The sequence below is a fragment of the Cervus elaphus genome, chromosome 23 (genome assembly GCF_910594005.1).
Source record: "Cervus elaphus chromosome 23, mCerEla1.1, whole genome shotgun sequence".
Lineage (NCBI taxonomy): Eukaryota > Metazoa > Chordata > Mammalia > Artiodactyla > Cervidae > Cervus > Cervus elaphus.
The window spans coordinates 25,533,614-25,555,320 of NC_057837.1; the positions used below are offsets into that span (position 1 = coordinate 25,533,614).

The window sequence follows — 21,707 nt, forward strand, 5'->3', positions numbered from 1 at the left end:
CTGTAAAGCAATTATCCCTCAATAAAAAAAATAAATTAAGAAAACCCAAAAAGACACATTAGGACCTGACCCTCACACAGTTCAGCTTGGGGATACCTGGTTCAATATGCGAAATGTTCCAGTCCAATAAGGGCCAGTTTATAACGAGGGGTTCTGAACTGTTTGAAAGATCCCAAAGTATTAGTAAGTATATTGATTGTAACCAAATGCAAATTTTTCCAGGGAAACATGCCACACACTTTTCCCCCCTTATTACTCAGCTTTGGGACACTAAATTAATAAATGCATTGGCTGTTAACCAGATGATATGCTTTTACATTTTTGGTCTAGGTTGAATAAACTCAGTGGTACTAAACAGATTAGAGTTTTCAAGAGAAAAGGAAATAATATTCTTCCCAAGATTATGTTCTTGGATATCACTGTCAAAATGTTGTCTGACTAGAAAACATTTCAGGAATGATTACCTTTCTTGTGTGTTTAATGGATTTTTCTTCTTCAGTATTAACTCTCATAATTCCTTCTCAAAATCTTGTGAAGTAGATCTATTTCCTTTCTAATCTGAATAAACCTACAGTCCTCAAAAATGATACTGATGGTTACTAAAATAGAACATTTTCAAGAAAATCTTTCAATCATACATACTTTCTGGATAATTTTATATTTAAAATCAAATGTCTTTAGATTTTTCTAGGTCCTCTGATATAAATGTGGCATAGTGGGAAATTGTATTTAGAAGATTTATGTTGATAGTTCAAGAAACTGGCCAGTTAGATTAAATTTTCAACCTATAACTTGGATACTGATTCTTCTGTAGAACAAAGCTAGAAAGAATTCCCTCTGCCTGCTGGCCCCTTGGGATAACTGGGTGTGGTTTATTTTCTTCTCTGACTGGAACAAAGATATGCAGGAAAATCTTCTTTCTACAACTCAAATTCCTTGTTCTTACAAACAAGCTTAAGAGAGAGAGAAAAAAAAGCAGCAGATCAAGCCTGGCTTAATCGTTTGCTTATATTGGTGCATATACTGGATTTTTTCCAGGTTAACAAAAATAAAGCCACAGGGAAGACGTATGCAGCCGTATATTTAAGCTACTGGCTCACACACAGTTTATTGGCTACAAGTATATAAAAGATACGAAGGAGGAAGAAAAACAGTAAGCAGTTATGAGACATAACAAGTTTTCTTATTCTTTATTACTTTAAAGGAAGCTGGAACTCGATAACAATACACCACATACAGTTCAGAACCAAACAAAGGCTGCTTAGTTATTTATTTTGCATTTGCTCTTTTTAGGAAGTGAGGAAAAAACAGCTCTATTGGCACTCAAGTTTATTTTCAATTAAAATCCCCATAAATTAGAAAACCTCCCATAAAACAGTGGAAATGGAAAAAAAATGTTATTCAGAAAAAACTTTTAAGTATCCTAGTTTTCTGTAGCGCGCTGGGTTATGTGATCAGTCTCATAAGGCCACTTAAAAAAATTATTCAGCCTCTGTATTCTTCTTTAGGATAATACATAATAGTGTCTGGCCCTCTGACGGAAATACAAGAACAATTTATACTTGCCCAGTTTCAAGCACTGAAAACACCTTCCCCTCCCCCCACAATTTTGCTATTTGCTCAAGTCTCAAACGAATAAACAAGTGGTGCTGAGAGACCAGGGTCCTTGCTGCCATTGTGTTTTTTCTATTTAAAATTCAGAGTATTAAACACAGTTGAGTAAATCCAAGCATACATGACATACCGTTATCACATACCGGAAGCTCCAATCAAGAGCACTGGGCAAAGGCCCATTTCATAACATCATTAAGATGCACCGAACACTGCTGTTCAGAGAGGCTTTGTCAAAGCAGATAATAATGGCCTGTCAGAAGTGTGCAAACTGAAATTTATATTAAATTGTCCTTTTCCTCCTTTATTAGTATGGAATCCAGTTGCATTTCTAGTATATGGGCTCAGAGGTTCACTGAAAAGGCTTCCAGGTTTTAAGACTGTGAAATATCACCACAGTGAAGTACTAACAACAACAACAAAAAAATTAACTGAAAAACATTTGAGTAAGTAGGTGCGGGTATAGTAATCAACCATAATGACTTTATCAAAACAAAAGAAGGAGTTTCTCAGGGGTGTGAAGGTAGACTGAACTTGTGAGTCATAAGGTGGAGTGTTTAATTTGGAACAAGTCAAATAAAAGCACTGCTTTCTTTTCCTTAAAAACCTTTGGGACTCTTTATGTTATGTTATAATCTCAGGAAAGAAAGCTCATTCATTAAAAAAAATTTTTTTTTCCATTTTAAGTCCTGCTGAGTGAAGATGCCTGGGAGACAAATTTTACAAGCTGGCTTCCTGAGTGTAGTCGTAAGTAGGATGTTATCTGGAGAGGCGATGGTAAAATTTTACTTCTTTAGACTCGATATTTTTCTTTGCCGTGTTCATTGATCACACATATGTGCTGAAACAATAAAGGATTTAAATGCATCAGCCTCTTAACAAAATAAGAAGTGCAGAAAATGGGATGCAGTAATATCATCTCCTACTTTGTTACTCTTCATTTAAATACATATGAACTGGGCTGGCCAAAAAGTTCCTTTGGTTTTTTTTTCTTTGGTTTTCAAGTAAAAATTAAAGATACAGTTTTCGTTTTCACCAAGAACTTTATTGAACAACATATTTGCTGTTTTGTTCCACTACTTTCTGCCATTTTCAGGCACCTTCATAACTCCGTCTTCCCAAAACTTTTCATCTTTCTGAGCAAAGGACTGTTGCAGGTGCCTTTTACAGCCTTCCAAGGAATTGTAATTTTATTTTTCCATGAAGAGAATTTTGTAAAGACCAAAATAAATGGGCATCCGAAGATGCAATGTCTGGTGAATACAGTGGATGAATCGGAACTTCCCAGCTAAGCTGTAACAGCTTTTGCCTGGTCATCAAAGAAACATGCGCTCTTGCGTTATCCTGATGGAAGATTATGCATTTTCTGTTTGCGAGCTGCTTTTAGTTGGTCTAACCGGGTGCAGTACTTGTTGGAATGAATCGTTTGGTTTTCCAGAAAAAGCTCATAATAGAGGATTCCCTGCCAATCCCACCATATACAGAACATCACCTTCTTTGGGTGAAGACTGGCATTTGGTGTGGTTGGTGATGATTCACTTTGGTTGCCCCAAAATCACTTCCATTCCACTTTATTGTACAGTATCCACTTTTCATCACCCATCACAATTTGTTTTAAAGACAATGTTTTCATTATGTTTCAAAAGAGAATCACATGTGCACATATGGTCAAGAAGGTTTTTTGTTTTGCTATAAACTTATGTGGAACCCAAACACCAAAGTGATTAGCATAACCAAGCTGGTACAAATGGTTTTCAACACTTGATTTGGATATTTTGAGTATGTTGGCTATCTCCCACATGGTATAACATTGATTATTCTCAATTAATGTCTTGATTTGATATCTATCAACTTCAACTGGTCTACCCGACCATGGAGCATTGTCCAGCAAGAAATCTCTAGCACGAAACTTTGCAAACTGCGCTAGACACATATCATCAGCCACAGTACCTTCTCCATACACTGCACAAGTCTTTTTTTGCATTTCGGTTGTGTCTTTACCTTTCTTGAAGTAATAAAACATAATATGTCGACAATGTTGCTTTTTTCTTCCATCTTCAATATTAAAATGGCTACACAAAAATTCACTAATTTTGATTTTTTTAGAAAAAGATGCACACTGATATGACAGCTGTCACAATAAAATCTAATAAAATTGCTTTGAATGAAGACAATCAAGCGCTACTAGGGCCACCTTATGGAAAAAGATGAACCAACTTTTTGGCCAACCCAGTATGTATTTATTTATATGTGTATGTATTTATATGTGTATGTATTATGCACATACATAATACATACATATTATGTATATGCACATACACATGCACATATATATGTACACATGTAGGTATCTGTAAAATCTAAAGAGACCATTACACTAAGACAAAAATTTCTTCACTGTTTGAGTTTTGAGCTCTTTTCTGAATCTGGCTTTGTAGGTCTGAAACAACAAGATATACGCTGAGGGTTGTGGAATATAGGTAGCGGTGGAGATAGACGTGTCCTACTGGTAAAGTTACAGCTTCTACAGTGCAGAGAGAAGCAGTTGTAGTAAACACAAACACCGACTCTCCTTTGATCCTTTTTGGGTAGCCAGAAATGTGTCAGAAGTATTTTGATGGCAAGCAACAGAAGTGGCGTTGGGTTAATGTAAGCAAAGCGGTGGGGGGTGCGGGGGGCTGTCACTGGTAGGAGACGGGTAGCTGGCAAAGGCAGAGGAAGAGCAGAGTAGTGCACCAAGTGGAAGCCAGAAACAGGCTCCAGAAAGCAGCCCAGGCCTAAACCCCGAACCTCTTGGTCTTTGTGGCTCTTGGTTTAAGTTTCTAAATCCCAGGGGAGAGAGACAGACTGGTCCACTTTGGGTTTGGTGTTTTACCTCCAGATCATTCAGCAGTGGTCAGGGTCACACACCTGAAGGTCCATGTCTATAGCCATTTCTCCCAAGGGGAAAGAGTTATGAGCTACAAGCCACTGTAATTGGAAACTTCTAGATCTCAAGCACTGACACTAAACAGTTTATTGAGTATTGACTGTTAGTATGGTTGATGGAGACACAGTTGATGACGATGGAGAAAACTCAGCAGCAAGCTGTCTTTCTGCTTATTTCCTTCGTACAAAATAGAGACAATCATAACTGCTTCCATCATCCTAATACCAACCTTGCTGGGCAGTGGTGGGAATTCACTGAGACTAAGAATGCCAAGTGCCCAAAACAATCCTAACACAGAAGACACTCAATAAATGTCAGTCATCATTGTGGCTATTTTAAAAATCTGTTAAATTGGTATCATTGCAATGTTCTTGTGAAAACGGGGCTAGGCATTTGCATGCAAGACTTACATTTAGATCTCTGAAGTATTCATTGTAATCTAAGGCATAACCCACCACAAATAAGTTTGGAATCTCAAATCCAGCATCTGAACAGAGAGAGGGAGGGAAAAAAAAAAAAAAAGAACACAATTTAAATAACATAAATATAAAGCCACCATAAGCTGCTGTTGGCACTTAACATGTGAGGACCTTCCATTAGGCAGAAAGAAGTGAGAAAAGTGGCAAACGACGCATAAGAGGAACCCAGTAGGACCCGGGCCAGAGTGACTACTCAAGGAGACAGGACAAACCAATAAACAGACAGTGAAAAATGACTGCAGTCCTTGTAGACAAAGCTGAGAAAGGGGTCAGGAAGCCCCACGGATAACAAGAGTATGTCTGAGTCAGGCATATAGTGCTGTTTTTTCAAAGCAAGCAGTATCCAATGATATCATGCCAAAGGAAACACTGCAAAAAGCATGAAGCGCAGTTCAATCAGAAGGTATCCCAATGCTATAATATGTGAATAGGAAGCCATCCTCCCACTGAACTCACTGTCCTCGGCTGGATAAAGGGCTAGAAAACAAAACCTGAGAGACAAGGTGAAAGGAGATGGGACTCTTCAGCTTGAGGAAGACAAGGCTAAGGGTTACTCGAATGCTAGCCTTTGACTCCACAATGCAGATGACAGCAATTAACTCTGTCTCCACTGAGGTCAGGATGAGAGTGTGCATGTGTGCTCAGTCGCTCAGGTGTATCCGATTCCTTGGGATCCCGTGCACTGTAGCCTGCCAGGCTCCTCTGTCCATGGAATTTTCCAGGCAAGAATACTGGAGTGGGTTTGCCATTTCCTTCTCCAGGGGATCTTCCCAAGCCAGGGATCGAACCCATATCCCCTGCATTTGCAGGAAGATTCTTTTCCACTGAGCCACAGCCCATTAAGGTACTCAGGTTAAGTAAAAAAATGAATATATTGAAAGATGATTTTTATTGAAAAGGAATTTTTTAAAAGATTTTTTAATGTGGACCATTTTAAAAGTCTTTATTGACTTTGTTTCAGTATTGCTTCTGTTTTATGTTTTGGTTTTTCGCCCGTGAGGCATGTGGGATCTCAGATTCCCACCCTGGGATCTACCCTGGCAAAGTCCTAATCACTAGACCATGAGGGAAGTCCTTGAAAAGGATTCTTAAGGAGCATGAAATAGCTCTTCTTCCTCAGGTTTTAAAACTGAATAAATGTGCCTATAGCCCAATGATTTTTCAAATTCTTTCCAACGTTGGGGAATCTTCTGTTAGTTTATTACAGTATTCCAAATGAGAGATGTACTTGCTTATTTTTACAAAACAGTACTTTGGCATAGCCAGTGGACTTACAGCACAGAGAAAGTTACCGCCGTGGTTGACTACTCACCTCCTCATTGGTCCTTCTGATCAAGGATGCTTTCACATGGAGAAACCAACTGGTTCCTGCCCGCAGAAAGTGCTAGAGGGGAGGGACTTGTTTTTCTAAGGATTGCACTGTGTGTCACTGTTAGAAAGCCCGTTTGATCCCTCCAAACTGTAGGTTTCTTGAGAAAAATAATCAAAGAGGAGAAGCAGAGCAGAAGAAAAGGTGTCAGAAGATACAAGTGTCATTGAGCATAGAGGAAAAAGTCAACTATGAAAAAGGACCAAAAAGTACAAAGCCTCAGAAATCCGGGAAGAAAGACAAAAAAACAAAGATTCTGAGTTAGCTAAAAGAATATTAGCAATTCCCAGGAACCCCTGGTTGTTAAGATAATGATGACTTTACAGTGAGTAATGCAATCTCTACAATGGGCATGGGCAACTCAGACTGGGGAAAAGTCGGTTCAAAAGGTCAAACCTTCAAAGCTGTCATGCAGTAAAAAGAACCTTGGACCAGCATGTCAGGAGAACAGCCAGGAAAGAGCTGACTGGTCTCCAGCCGGTAAGTGAGTGCAGTTCCTACCCTTCTATTTGCAGTTGCAGATGCTACTTACAGATGGAGCGCAAGAGTAACAGCCATGATAGTAATCAGATTGCCTGGGCTCAACAGTGACTGTATGCTTACAGCTTTGTGGCCCAGCAAGCTCTTTAACTTGACTGTGTGCAGTTTCATCATCTGTAAAATGGGCACAGCAATAGCACCTACTTTAGAGGAAAGCTGTGAGGATTAACCAGGTTCATCTCTTTGTAGCTCTTAAAACAGAGTCAGACACACCAAAATTTCAATGTCTATCAGTCTTCTTCCATTGTGTAAATAAATTCATCTGCAACTTATTTTTTAGATTCCATATATAAGGACCTACTGTATAGCACAGGGAACTATGCTCATTATTTTGTAACAAGCTATAAGGGACAAGAATCTACAACAGAATATATATGTGTACAAATGGGCTTCCCAGGTAGCTCAGTGGTAGAATCCGCTTGTTAACACAGGAGAGGTGGGTTCGATCCCTGAGTCTGGAAGATTTCCTGGAGTAGGAAATGGCAACCCACTCCAGTATTCTTGCCTGGGAACTCCCATAGACAGAGGAGCCTCCCATGGACAGAGGAGCTTCGTGGTCTACAGTCCATGGGGTGGCAAAGAGCTGGACATGACTGAGCATGCATGCATGTATCCAAATATATATGTATAACTGAAGCACTGTGCTGCACACCAGGAAATTAACATGACATTGTAAATCAATTACACTTTGATTTTTTAATTTAAAAAAATAAAAAAAATATTCTCTTACTAGTGCTATTATTTTATTAATACTGTTGCTGTGACACAAGAAATTTGTAACTAGCTGGATATGTCTAGTCCTTCAACTTCAGTTGAAATTTTCTCTATATAGTATTTTAGATTATTTCCTTAGAAGATTTCTGTTTATTAACCTTGTCCGACCCTAACTATATTCAGATTATATTCCCCAAACCAATAACTAGACAGGAACATGTTATTGGGTCTATTTGGCCAGAGCTAACATTGTCTAGATTTAAGACATCCACCCAGGAATGCAACTTGTTTTCAGAATAAAGAATCACTGGTTCAATGTCATTGGCACATTACCCATCCATAGCATGCTTCTCAAGCTAATGTTTGTTCAGCTTGCTGATGAGAACTGTAGCCAAATTATCCCAGAGGTTTGAGTGCAAATGTAAGTTATAAAAATCCAGCTGAAGTCTGCCCATGCAAGTGAAAAAAAAATCGCCTCTAGTGTTAGAATAATAAATAATCAAGCAGCTTGTTTATCGTTTCTGGCATTACAACTATTCGTATCCTGGGGAGGATGGAGGAAACTGCTTTAGATGAGAAAACTCCTTGAGAACACATGTCTGAACTGAAGTGTGAAGATGGTATCTAGAGACATTTGCTCTAATTCTATGTGTGGTTATACTTGTGTTTGGAGGTGGTGGGGCAGAGTCTCAGATTTCCCTTTGTGTGCTAAAATTCCAACTTGCTGAAGGTCAGCACTGTGCATTCTCTGCTCATAGTTCCTGGAGATGGTAGAACCGCTCAACCTTCCCAGTGCTTCTCTGAGTCCAATGGAGACACAGAGAGGATAGACGGGTGGGGACAGAGGCCAAGGCAGGAATCCCGTGCATCCAAGTCAGTCCAGGGGTGGGGGGGGGTCACATCTCCCTCCAACCCCCGAACCCCATTTTAGCTGAGCTCTTAGGAGTGAAGGTGCAAAGATTTTAGAAAAACCTAAAAATAAAAACATCCAATGTACACAACAGAGTTCCTGGGAAAGGTGTAATTAGAAAATGAAAACCCCTGGTTGTAGACGGTTCTATTGCTGGAGACACAGAGCATTTATGGGATCATCAAATCTTTTATAGCTTCCGTTTCACATAGAATGCTGACAACTAGGAAATGACAGAGTCTTAAACACAAAACACCACCACTAGCCAATAAACCACCGACAACCCACCGCCCCCCCGCCAAACACTTACAGTCAGGTCTAAAGCCATCACTTCTAGGTGTTCTCTTCACCAACAAACTACCATTAAAAGAAAAAAAAAATGTTTTAGTGATCCAGATAAAATGTTTGTGAATTACAAATAGAATTGAACATCATTAAAATATATATTTGAAACGTGCTTTTTTCTTTTTCCCCCTCAAGCATGTGGGGCATGAGAACAGCCCTCGAATTCCCTATGGCTCCTTATCAGTGAGATTCTGGATAAAAGGGAGGGACAGGGGCGTGGGCACTGGGGCTCAGCCAGCTGCTCCTGGAAACAGCTAACAGAGGCATCTGAAAGGGGCTCAGATACACAGCAAAGCATGTCCTCTCCCCCTTCCTCTCTCTCAGGCTAGTTGTCAAATGGGCTGTTTGTTCAGTGTGGTCAAACCCTAATGCCCCCGGGCAAAGGGTTAGTGGTTTGGAAAGGACTGCATTCTTTGGAACCAGCGTCCTGTGTTAGCATCCCTCTTGGGCAGATTTGGAAAGACAGAAGCAGTGATGATGTGAACATAGTACTCACCTGGCTACCTTGATCATGTTGGGCTTGTACTTCTCTATGCTACTGAGCAAGGCTTTCATGGTTCTCCCAGTTCCAACAACATCCTTAGAAAAGAGGACAGACAAATTCAACCAGATGCCTTTGGGCTGCATTAAAAGGCTTTTCATCCAGACAGATGAGTCTAGGCCTTATTAATAATGTATCATAATTAGAACTGCCATCAAATTAGGAGTCCAAGTAGGAGGCAGAGCTGGTTATATTTTTTAGACAGGTGCATCTTTCTGAAAGCTGGGTTTGGGGGGAATATGTTGGTGACTGTTTCCTCCTAGAATCCTTCAGCTGTGTCGAAAGGCTACATTCAGCGTTTGGAGAGCATGTGGGGCTCTTTATCGAGTGCACTTGGACTTGTGCATGCGCATTCAAGGACTAAATTCGGCCCGGAGGTAATGTAACACAACACGGGGCGCATGAATTTTCATGGACATGGGATGCACATCTGAATATGCTGAATGGACAGATAAATGCTCCCCTCCCCCTTCACGTGCTCCCCACTTAATAGGAGAGTCGATGGCTGGGAAGTGAGATGTACGTGGATAGCAGCTGGTGACAGCCCGGGAGCTCTGAGGGCACGAGGCTGCCGTGAGCAGGCTCACCCTGGCTGATGAGCTGCTGCGCAATTAGAGCAGAATGGGCAGGCAGAATTGATTGTCCGTGGGACAGAAATCAGCTGTTGGGAGCTGATTATCAAAACAACAGGTCTGAATTTAGCCAGGGTCGGGCAGTGCCTTTCGCTGGAGGGTCTACTTCAAGGGTTATGTCTGAGTCAGAACGGCACATACATATGGCACACCCAGGCGGCTGGAACAAAAGCGCGACAAAAACAGCTCCCCTGAATTTTCGCCAGCTGATAAGACAGGCCTGCTGGGCTAAAGGACCCGTTGTTTCTTTCTCTTTTCTTTTCTTCTTTTTTTTAAAAAAAAAACAAAAACAAAAACAGAAAAACGAATTAAATTATAGCTTTCCCCTGGATAGCAAATTTTTATACTGATTCTATTTATGATTTAGATGCTGAAGGGAGACTTGTTTCCAGTCATTAGAGGTCACTAGCAAGAACACGGAATTAAGGGTGAGGAGAGGTCTAACCTTGGTTTTCCTATTAAAAAAAATTGGTTCTGTGGGCTAGTCTTCTCTTCTTTGAAAATGTCTGATTCACAAATAGATCTAAGAACCAATTTAGACATGAGTGGCATTAGATACAAAAGGATAAAATACCAAACAACTATTATTGCAAAGCTTCCATTCTAAGTTATTTGAAGCCAGATTCTAGTTGACTCCTATTCTGTAAATTTGGAGAAGTCTGCACACAGTGGGAATTCAATAAATCTTTCGTCAATTTGATAACAAGTTCTATACTTCGAAACTCACCATTAGAGTCTTTCAACTTCCAAGTATGGATAAAGAAAAGTCAGCTTACCTCAACAATGAGGACATTCTGAAATTAAAAAAAAAAAAACTATTTAGAATATGATGCAAATCTGGCTCATAAGATAAACACATATTTTACTTGGAGTTAGAATTTCACAGTTAGCTTAGCTGGTTCTCCACCATCCATCTAACTCAAATGCTTGGAGACAATCCAGGACTTCCAGATTTACTTTTCCAGTTTTTCTGGAATCATGGATGCTGCAATATTGGCGTCTATATTCAGGTTAGTGTTGAGCTGTGCTTAGTCACTCAGTCGTGTCCGACTATTTGCGACCTCATGGACTGTAGCCCACCAGGCTCCTCTGTTCATGGGGATTGTCCAGGCAAAAATACTGCAGTGGGTTGCCATGCCCTCCTCCAGGGGATCTTCCCAACCCAGGGATCAAATCCAGGTCTCCCTCATTGCAGGCAGATTCTTTACCATCTGAGCCATCAGGGAAGCCCAAGAATACTGGAGTGGGTAGCCTATCCCTTCTCCAGGGGATCTTCCCCATCCAGGAATCGAACCAGGATCTCCTGCATTGCAGGCAGATTCACCAGCTGAGCTACCAGGGAAACAGGCTGATTTTAGATCCTTTACCTGTCTGAAGAATTATCCATAATGTCATCCACCACCATAATTCTGGCAAGTGACCTGCCTGAGTCCTTTGGGATACAAAGCTCACCAAACTTCCCAGATAAACAGCATTGTTAATGGAGACAGCCCTGGGCAGAAGGATCCTATATACAGCAGGGAAACCCCTACACCAGGGTAGCCACCACAATCACCAGGGATCTGGTATTTACTCTTGGATTTTCAACCCCAAGGAAGGGGAGGTGCTTGGTTTATATTTTTAGTGATGTAGTTACACTCCTTAATCTGTGCTTTCAAGGCTTCCCTCTGCTTCTCCCCTAGGAACACAGATCATGTTTCATTTTAACTTCTTGAATGATACCTACTCTCCCCACTAGACTATAAACTCTGCAAGAAATGGAGGGAATCACAGTTCTCTTGCTTACTTCCATAGTCTCAGCCACTAGCACAAATACTGCAAACAGATGCTCAGTAGTTATTTGTGAATGAAGGAACAATAACTAATTACACTTATTAATGACAAAATTAACCAATAAGTGAATTTGTAGTCACATGTCAATATTGCCCCATCAAATTAAAATACCTCTGTGTTAACATGCTATTCCTGTTAAAAAAAAAAAGGTTTGGATATTCTCCTCAATGTAATGATGTCTTTCTTTAGATAACTTTTCATTTATCCCTATGATTCATACACTACTTTAAAAATTCTATCAAACCATACACTTTGGTTATCTTACTTATCTCTCATGCAAAAGAGATCTAAATAATGAAAATGTGAACCAACCAACCACTCTGTTAAATCTATACTATACCACCTTATGTGTCAACTGCATTCTTAGGTGGAACATCTTTCTGGAAGTGTTTTTCTCTCAAGTATAGTATTTTTATTCATTAAATTCATGAAAGAATCTTAATTTTATCATTAAAATATAAGATTATTTTGTCTGTTTTAAAAATAGGTCATACCCACAGTACATCCCATGGATCACACTGATGGAGAAGTCCCCTTGGTATCCTCAATGCGTCTGCTATATTATTAACCATCAATCCATCACAACTAGTTAGGATGTGCATTTTTAGTTTGATTGAGGCCTATTAGCCAACCAGAACACTGGAAGAATACTTGGTTAATTTAACGTCCTAGTTCACAATCTCTTTTTGTTTCAATCTTACAATGAAAAACCTTTTAAAACTGTTAGGCTGCATTCTTGCCTAATTAAATGAAGTGCACTGAACATAATTAAATCTGTTTTTTGAAAGTTCAGGGCCTTGCGAAACAAGAGTCATTCTTGAGGAGATTAGCTTCAACTACAAGATGTAGTGATAGCTGGGAATTAGAATTCGGAGAGACACAAATCCAGAGATATAGTGTCAAAATTAATTAAACACATTTTAAAATCAAGGTAATGCATACACATGTTTAAAATAAAATAGAAAAGCCTAAAAGTTTTCTAGATATTGATGTGTTTCTAACTGGTAAAAGTATTTCAAAATGCTTATATGTTTATATTAAAGTTATGGCATTTTATACAATGCATATACAAAATATTAGGTCATCTAACAAAAACTATTAGTTCATCTAACAAAAACAGTGGTTTTGCCAGTAGTCATGTATGGATATGAGAGCTGGACCATAAAGAAGGCTGAGTGCCAAAGAATTGATGCCTTTGAAATGTGGTACTGGTGAAGACTCTTGAAAGTCCCTTGGACAGCATGCAGATCAAACTAGTCAATCCTAAAGGAAATCAACTCTGTATATTCTTTAGAAGGATTGATGCTGAAGTTGAAGTTCCAATACTTTGGCCACCTGATGCAAAGAGCCAACTCACTGGAAAAGACCCCAATGCTGGGAAAGATTGAAGGCAGGAGGATAAGGGGGAGAAAGGGGTTGAACTGGTTGGATGGTATCATCAACTCAATGGGCATGAGTTTGATCAAACTCTGGGAGATAGAGAAGGACAGGGAAGCCTGGCATGCTGCAGTTCATGGTGTCACAAAGAGTCGGATACAACTTAACAACGACGACGACACACAAAACTGACAATACATTTCACTTTATTTTTTTTCATTTTCTCCTAGTTTTATAGAGATATAACTGACATACTTTACTATGTTAGTTTAAGGGGTACAGCATGATGCTCTGACTTAGATATACTGTGAAATGATTACTGCAATGTTTAGTCAGCATCTATCCTCTCATGTAGATACAACACAAAGAAAAAGCAAAAGGGGCAAAAACTTTTTTTCTTTGTGATAAGAATTCTTAGGGTTTACTCTTTTTTTTAATTTATCAATTTATTTTTAATTGGAGTATAACTGCTTTATAATATTGTGTTGGTTTCTGCCATATCTTAGGGTTCACTCTTTTAATAACTTTTACCTATATTACTCAATAGTGTTAACTAGTTATCATGTTATACATTACATCTGTAGTATTTATTTTTTTTTTTTTTTTTTTTTTTTGTATTTATTTTTATTATAGCTGAAAATTTGTACCTATGACCAGCTCCCATTCCCTGCCTCTGGTAACCACAAATCTGATCTTTTTTCCTGTGAGTTTGGTTTCTGTTTGGTTTTATTATGTTTTAGATTCCACATATGGGTAAGACAACACAGAATTTGTTTTTCTCTGTCTGACTTATTTTGCTTAGCATAATGCCTTCAAGGTCCATTCATGTTGTTGAAAATGGCAGGATTTCCTTGGATTTTTTTTTTTTAATGGCTTAATAAAATTCCATTGTGTATGTATACCACATTTCTGTATTTGACAATAATTTCTTTTCTTTTTTCTTTTACTTTTTTGTTGCACCAGACAGCATGCAGGAACTTAGCTCCCCGACCAGGGATCTAACCCGTGCCCCCTGTAATGGCAGCTGGGGTCTTAACCACTGACTGTAAGGGAAGTTCCCCAAATTTCTTAATATCATATAAACTTAGTACACATTCACTAGGTTTCCCAGGACAATTTCCCCAGTTGTTCAAATGTTTTTTTTTTTTTAATTGGAGAATAACTGCTTAACCATATTGTGTTGGTTTCTGCTGTATAACAACATGAATCAGCCATCAGTTCAGTTCAGTTCAGTCGCTCAGTCGTGTCCAACTCCTTGCGACCCCATGAATCGCAGCACGCCAGGCCTCTCTGTCTATCACCAACTCCCGGAGTTTACTCAAACTCATGTCCATCGAGTTGGTGATGCCATCCAGCCATCTCATCCTCTGTCGTCCCCTTCTCCTCCTGCCCCCAATCCCTCCCAGTATCAGGGTCTTTCCCAATGAGTCAACCCTTCGCATAAGGTGGCCAAAGTATTGGAGTTTCAGCTTCAACATCAGTCCTTCCAATGAACACCCAGGACTGATCTCCCCTAGGATGGACTGGTTGGATCTCCTTGCAGTCCAAGGGACTCTCAAGAGTCTTCTCCAACACCACAGTTCAAAAGCATCAATTCTTCGGCACTCAGCTCCCTTCACAGTCCAACTCTCACATCCATACATGACCACTGGAAAAACCACAGCCTTGACTAGACGGGCCTTTGTTGGCAAAGTAATGTCTCTGCTTTTTAATATGCTATCCAGGTTGGTCACAAGTATATATATATTTCAAATGGCTTTTGTTGTAACTGGCTTGTCTAAGAACATGCAATGATCTTTAATGTCCTTTAATTTAGAAGAGTCTTTCTTTCTGTACTTCTATTTCTCATTCTCACAACTTTATACATCATCTATTTACTATATTCTTTCACACTATCTCACTTCCTTCCCCCATGCCCCAACGTTACCTTGTTATGACTGTATCTTCTCATACAGGTTACATTTTTTCCCACTAAAAAGTCAAGTAGTATACTATATCTCTTTTTAGAGCTTGTTTACTTTTCTTGAAGTTCTTAATTGTTTTTCCTATCATAGTCCATTGTCTTATAATACTGCAATAACCCTTACTGTTTCCTGCCTTTTTTTTTTTCTCCAGGAAGCTCGTCTTTTTTAAAATATTTATTTGGCTGCACTGGTTCTTAGTTGTGGTATACAGGATCTTCAGTTTTCAGTATATCTTCTTCTTCTTCTTTTTTTTTTTAGTTAAGGCATGCAGACTCTTAGTTGGGGCATGTGGGATCTAGTTCCTTGACCAGGGATTGAACTTCGGCCCCCTACATTGAGAGCATGGAGTCTTTGCCGCTGGATCACCAGGGAAGTCCCACTCTAAGCTCTTTTTTCTTAGAAGGATTATAACGAGGAAAACATTGACTAGTTATGGTTTAATTGTCTTTCTCAAAGGATTTTTGGAGGATCAAGAAGCAAACAGGTTGATAAAACAACAGAAAGAATTTCCTGGGTTATGAACATCACTAAAAAAGTAAAATTATTCAGTAGGATCAAAAATGATGGGCAAGGGAATACTAGTATAGAAAAACCATCTGCTATTGAAAACAGATTAAGCAGAAAATTAAGAGTTTTTTATTGGCTCTACAGAGCAACCATCAGATATATATTTATTTTCCTTTATAGAACATAAGCTATGTTTTCAAATCCTTTAATTAGTGGTACATGAATTGACTCCTGGATCTTTAGTGGCCTGCCTGTTGTGTGAAAAGCTTACCTTGAACAAGAGCAATGACCTTAATACCTTTGGAAGACTGGCTCTGCCTTGCAAAGTAAGAAGTAGCCCAAGAGTAGAGAGAAAGTGACTACCCCAACTATGGAAGCATTTTTCAATACTATCTAAGAAAACTCATCTCTTTACACTTTAGTGGACCAAGATTAGCGACACAAGCTAAGAGAGGAAGACTAACCCACCTTTATACCATCAGTATATAACATGGAAACTGTTATGTAGTAGGTGCTTAGGAAATGCCTGTGGAACAACTCAACAATTCTGACCTCCTTTCTTTCTCTAGCTCATCATATACCCCCCTCTATCTTTCTACTTAATGATGTACAGTTCCTCCTTAACTGAGCTATTATTACATGTCTTTTGCTTTTAATTTTGCATTAAGAAATCTTCTAAAATTCCCATTTTCTTGAGTGGGCTGCCTTGGGAATTTTTTTTCTAGAACACACTGTGCCTCTTTAAACACTTCCAATCTGCTGTCTCCCATCACTGAATCTGAGATGCTCGCCAGTTACTGTCGTAGTCATCTCATCACACCTAGCTCATTTCCTCCCAGAAAGCCAATGAAATCTGCAGCCTGGGAGCTCCAGGCAAGAATTCTATGGGGAACCTCCACGGCATGTCCTATCTCTGCTATTTCATGATCCTGATGGAAGCTCATCCCATTGGGTTTCCTAAAGAAAAAGCAAGGAAGGAAGAAAGAGAAAAAGAAAAGGACGGACAGACTGATGAAAATCAGAATGGTTTTCTTAAATAGGTTATTCCTTTTAGTCTTTTAAAATGTAAAGCGACCAGCACACCAGTCTAATCTGCAGCAATGTATTTTGGTGGCTGTGGCTGCACCCCGCTGAGGGACGATGGCAGGAGTGATGCTGAGCTGAGCATGGGTGCTGAGCCTGCGTGGGAGTGTGACTATAAACCCCACGGAGAAAGGCATGCAGTCCAGCATTTCATTTTATGTGATAATTCACAAAACTGCCAGAATCATCAGTCACTGGGCATTTCCACGACTGTTCTCAGCCTAGTCAAATGCAATAGAAAGGAATGATTTAAACAGTTCAGGCAGGCAAGGAGGAAATTTTGACAGGTTCTGATGCTTCATTTCTGGCATTTGATTAGAAACTTATTTGAGGTGGCGGAGGCAGGGGAGGTGCAGTGGTAGGTCTCCTGAAATCTCGCACTTAACCTGCACATCTATGTTTGCCCATTGCCGGATTTGGGCCTGTTTCTGTGCGTTTGGGTTTTATTCCGCCCTTTCAGAGATTTCTCTTGAACATGAATAAAATCGCCTTGCTTTAAAGGATACACACATTTTATGAAGTGCTAGGATTAAACCAACTTTGAAAAGAAAAATCAGCCAAAGAGCGCGTTGTGCAGGCAGCTTAAACACCCCGAACGAGACGCTTTTAACGCTGTGAGCTGAAGGAGCCATTGAAATGAATCATTGCGGGCTCTCTTTATTCAGCAGCCATGACCTATTTAGAACCATGATTCAGCCAGCCTTTCTGGGGAGCTTTCTTCCTTTTGCTTTTAAGAAAGAAAGAGGCAAGGAAGGAAGGAGGGAAAGAAGGAAGGATGGAGATAGAGAGAGAGAGAGAGAGAGAGGAAGGAAGGAAGGAAGGAAGGGACGCAGGCAGAAGAGGTAATAAAAGAAGCCTGGAAACAGAAAGGAGCGTGTGGGCTGTCTGGAGTCTCCCTTTCCTAAGTATTTTAACTTGGGCATCTACAGAGGACTTAAATGACACAGTAAACCTATTCGGTTTCTAACGCATGGGAAATTACACAGGTGATTTTCTAACCTTTCCTTCTTTAGGAACCACTGACGTCATCCTGCTCCTTCGGAGAGGGTTATCCCTTCTGTTTCACTCCACTTCACTTCCTGAAGTTCAAGTGCTCAAACCACACCATCTCCCCACTGGTTTCTCTACCTGGAGCCTCTCTCTTCTTTCAGGTAACTCTGTCTGCTGGTCAGGTGCATTTCCCTAAAACACAGCTTCTTGATGTCACCTCAGCTCAACAAATTTTGGGGCTCCCCTTTGCTTTTCTGAGCAAGTTACACTTGTTATTCAACAGTCTTTTTTTTTTTTTTTTGGCTTTTTCCTTTTTTTAGCTACACCGTGTGGCACGTGGGATCTCAGTTCCCAACCAGGGATCAAACCCACATCCCTTGTAGTGAAAGTGAGGTGTCTTAACCGCTGGACTGCCAAGGAAGTCCCCGATATATTCTATAAACCAAATCCAATTTCAGTTTTTTAAATTATTACTTTGCTATTTTTTGATGAATTTCCTTCAGTCACACGGGGCCACTCCTGTTCTCTGGCTCTGCTGTTTTCTCCTCTTCCTCCCCGATTCCACATGCTATTCTCTCTCCCTCTTCTGTACTATTCCCTGACCTTCTGGTCCCAAGTAAAACCTCACCTTCTTCTAAGACAATTACAATCCTAAGAAATCATTCCTTCTTCGGATTTCTTTAAGCTCAAGGAAAAGACTCGTGTGGGAAGGCCCCTTACCCCCTAAATGTTCTTCCCTGGATGCCGAGCATTAAAAGAGAACGCATGAACAAGTTCACGGCAGAGTAGTAATATAATGATAAATGTAACTTCAGTGTGAATTTTTTAATTGAGAAATTGTGTGATTACTCTATGAGAAGGGAGAAGTTAGATGATAGACCTGTACCAACCCTTCCAATGCAGATATTCATCCAATACATCTTCCATCCCAGGCAGATATTTATTGCAGTTTCAGACTTTCTTCTACCACCATTTAAAAAAGGACCTGTCCATTGTTACGTGCCTTTCAAGTTTTTTCCCAGCTGGTATAAATTCTACATGATAGGAAGATGCTAGAGGGCCTCTGAAATTTTTTTTTCTGGCTGCACTGCACAGCATGTGGGATCCTAATTCCCCAACCAATGATCAAACCCGCACCCCCTGCAGCAGAAGCACAAAGAATTAACCATTGGGCCACCAGGGAAATTCCTGAAACTTGTTTTTATAGTTCTCTCAAACTCCTAATGGATAGCCTATTTCTGAAAAGCTAAAGAAGGGGTAGGGAGGGCAAGCCATATGAAGGCCATTATTCTTTTAAGGGGAAAGAAAGTTAAGTGAATTTTTTTTTTCACTCCTCCACTCCTTCCATATCCTGGTGGGGAAATAGGCAAATGAAAAATAAGCCCCACATAAACACCAGAAATTATAGAAAGGGCTTCAGTGGAAAGAGGGTACTGATATAGAGGCGAATGGAGAATAGGGGGACAGGGGCTTAGAGGGGAGGAGTTTGTGCTCATTTTAGAGACTCAGGGAAGGCCTCTCTCTGACACAAAAGTCTTTAGGCCGAAATCTGAAGGATGGGAGGAAAGTGACTTTCAGGCAGAGGTCACAGCTTGTCCACCGTCTTGGCAGGAAGGAGCTTAGCTGGTGTGGTGATGGCCTGAGAGGAGGCGGTGAACGGTGTGCCATGATGTCGGGAAGGAGACAGGACCAGATCATCGGGGTCTTCTAGGCTGTGATAAGGAGTTTGGATTATAATCTCAGAGCACTGGGTTGCCAGGCACAATATAGAACATCCAGATACATTTGAATTTCAGATAAAGAAGAACAGTTTAGTTCAAGTGTGTTCCAAATACTGCATGGGACATACTTATACTGAAAATTTATTCATTGCTTATTTGAAATTCAAATTTAACCTGGCATCTTGCTTTTGTTTTTTTTTTATGCTAAGTCTGACAACCCTAATTGACAGGCTGCTGAAAGGTTTTCAGTAGGCAAGTGATGGGATCCAATTTGTATTTTAAGAAAATCCCTTTGCTTCTTGGAGACTGGTTTGAGGGGTGGCAACAGTTAAGTTGATGCTTTTGAACTGTGGTGTTGGAGAAGACTCTTGAGAGTGCCATGGACTGAAAGGAAATCAAACCAGTCCATCCTAAGGGAAATCAGCCCTGAATATTCATTGCAAGGACTGATGCTGAAGCTGAAACTCCAATACTTTGGCCACCTGATGTGAAGAACTGAGTCATTGGAAAAGTTTCCCTGATGCTCAGAAAGATTGAAAGCAGAAGAAGAGTATGACAGAGAATGAGATGGTTGGATGGCATCACTGACTCAGTGAACATGAGCTTGAGCAAGCTCCGGGAAATGGTGAAGGACAAAGAAGCCTGGTGTGCTGCGGTCCATGGGGTCGCAGAGAGTCGGACACAACTGAGCGTCTTAACAACAGTTAAGTGAAGGCAGAAGTTCAGGGAGACTAGTTAGGCGTGGCTCACAGCTGCCCAGAAAAGGGATAGAGGTTGTCTCGCCTTAGAGACCAGTCTTCTCAAACTTTAATGTGCATAGAATCATCAGGGCACCTCGTTAACATGAACACTTAATTCAGCAGATCTGGGGTGGGATCTGAGGTACTGCATTTTCAATAAGTCTCCAGGAGTTGCTGACCTTGCTGGTTCCTAGACCAAAGGTCAGCAAACTATGGCTGATTGGCCAAATCTGGCCTGCTGCTTGTTTTTTGTAATCAAAATTTTATTGAAACACAGCCATGTCCATTTGTTTGCACATCATCTATTGCAAATAGCCGCTTTTGTGCTATGACGGTAATGTGAAATAGCTGCAACAGAAGACTGTATGGGCCACAAAACTGAAAAAAATATTTACTATCTGCCCTGACCTGGAAAGTTTATCTGACACCTGCCCTAGAACACACTTTGAGTAGCAAGGTCTAGACCTGGAATGTTACCAGGGAGATGGAGAGACATGGACAGATTCCAGATGTATGTGAGAGAACAGAGTGTGGTCTACACTGGCTCATTAAACATTGACTTCTGATGTGAGCCTAGGAACCCTGAACTGCAGAATCTTAAGCTGTCATGACAGCTGAGAACCTGGCTAATCGATGTTGATACATCTTAGAAATATTTACCCAAGAAGCCCAGGGAGTTCTACTTGCCATGAATTTGAATGCATATATCTCTGCACACACAGTGACTGGAAAGACGTCACCTAACAGCACCTGGTAACCTGGACGAATCATTCGTCGTGCTAGCAAAAAACTGAAGCCAACCTCTGCTCACACTTACTGTCGGCTGGTTTGCTGTTTCTCCTACCTGAACTTCCACGATGTCTATTTTCTCATGAGGGGGGTGGTCTTTGCAGCACTTGCAGAAGGGGAAACTGAGGCACAGCCTTATCACTCCTTCTGCTCATTCCACCCCCAGGAAGAAACTCCCCTTTCTTCAATCTCTTCTCAGTCTCTCTTTTTTGAAAACATTATAACCATTATCCTCTCTCTACCTCCTAAAGGAAGGGACTATCCAGTGCTCACATAAGAGGAAAAACGACTTAAAAAAGAAATACAAGATGTTTTAGAAGGCAGAAGAGAAACACTGCACTTTTTCTGTGCAATTTTTTTTTTTGGCGTTCCTTTAAAAGTTATGAATTTCTGGAAATAGCTTTGATTTTTTTTTAATCTTTCCAGGATGTTGTATTATGCAGTGATGTAGTAACATCAAATGGCGGCCTTGTGATACATACATTAACACCAAGTGAATTCCAGTTTCTGTAGGACGCAGTTTACTACTAGGTAGCAATTTAACACTCAGATGCTAAGCTATCTTCTGAGGAGAGGAAGGACGCTGTTTTGCAGTTAGTCCTTGTGGCTCTTCAATGTTCCTAGCGTTATTAT

At 40.3% G+C, this 21,707-nt stretch overlaps 1 protein-coding gene across 7 annotated transcripts in view; it reads right to left on the bottom strand.

Annotated features, from left to right (window-relative positions):
- Positions 1 to 21,707, bottom strand: part of PRTFDC1 (phosphoribosyl transferase domain containing 1) — a 136,278-nt gene that overhangs the window by 37,022 nt on the left and 77,549 nt on the right. For 6 of the 7 annotated variants that reach the window (XR_006336942.1, XM_043883329.1, XM_043883331.1 and 3 more), the window contains exons 5-8: positions 10,847 to 10,864; positions 9,394 to 9,476; positions 8,863 to 8,909; positions 4,951 to 5,027 (exon numbers count right to left, since the gene is read on the bottom strand). Coding sequence is in view for 6 of the 7 variants with exons in the window: in XM_043883329.1 (XP_043739264.1) it covers positions 4,951 to 5,027; positions 8,863 to 8,909; positions 9,394 to 9,476; positions 10,847 to 10,864 (225 nt within the window). In the remaining variant the exon portion in view is untranslated. Of the gene's footprint in view, positions 1 to 1,164; positions 2,453 to 4,950; positions 5,028 to 8,862; positions 8,910 to 9,393; positions 9,477 to 10,846; positions 10,865 to 21,707 lie in introns of those variants that run through there. The other variant, XM_043883334.1, reaches the window with a different exon arrangement.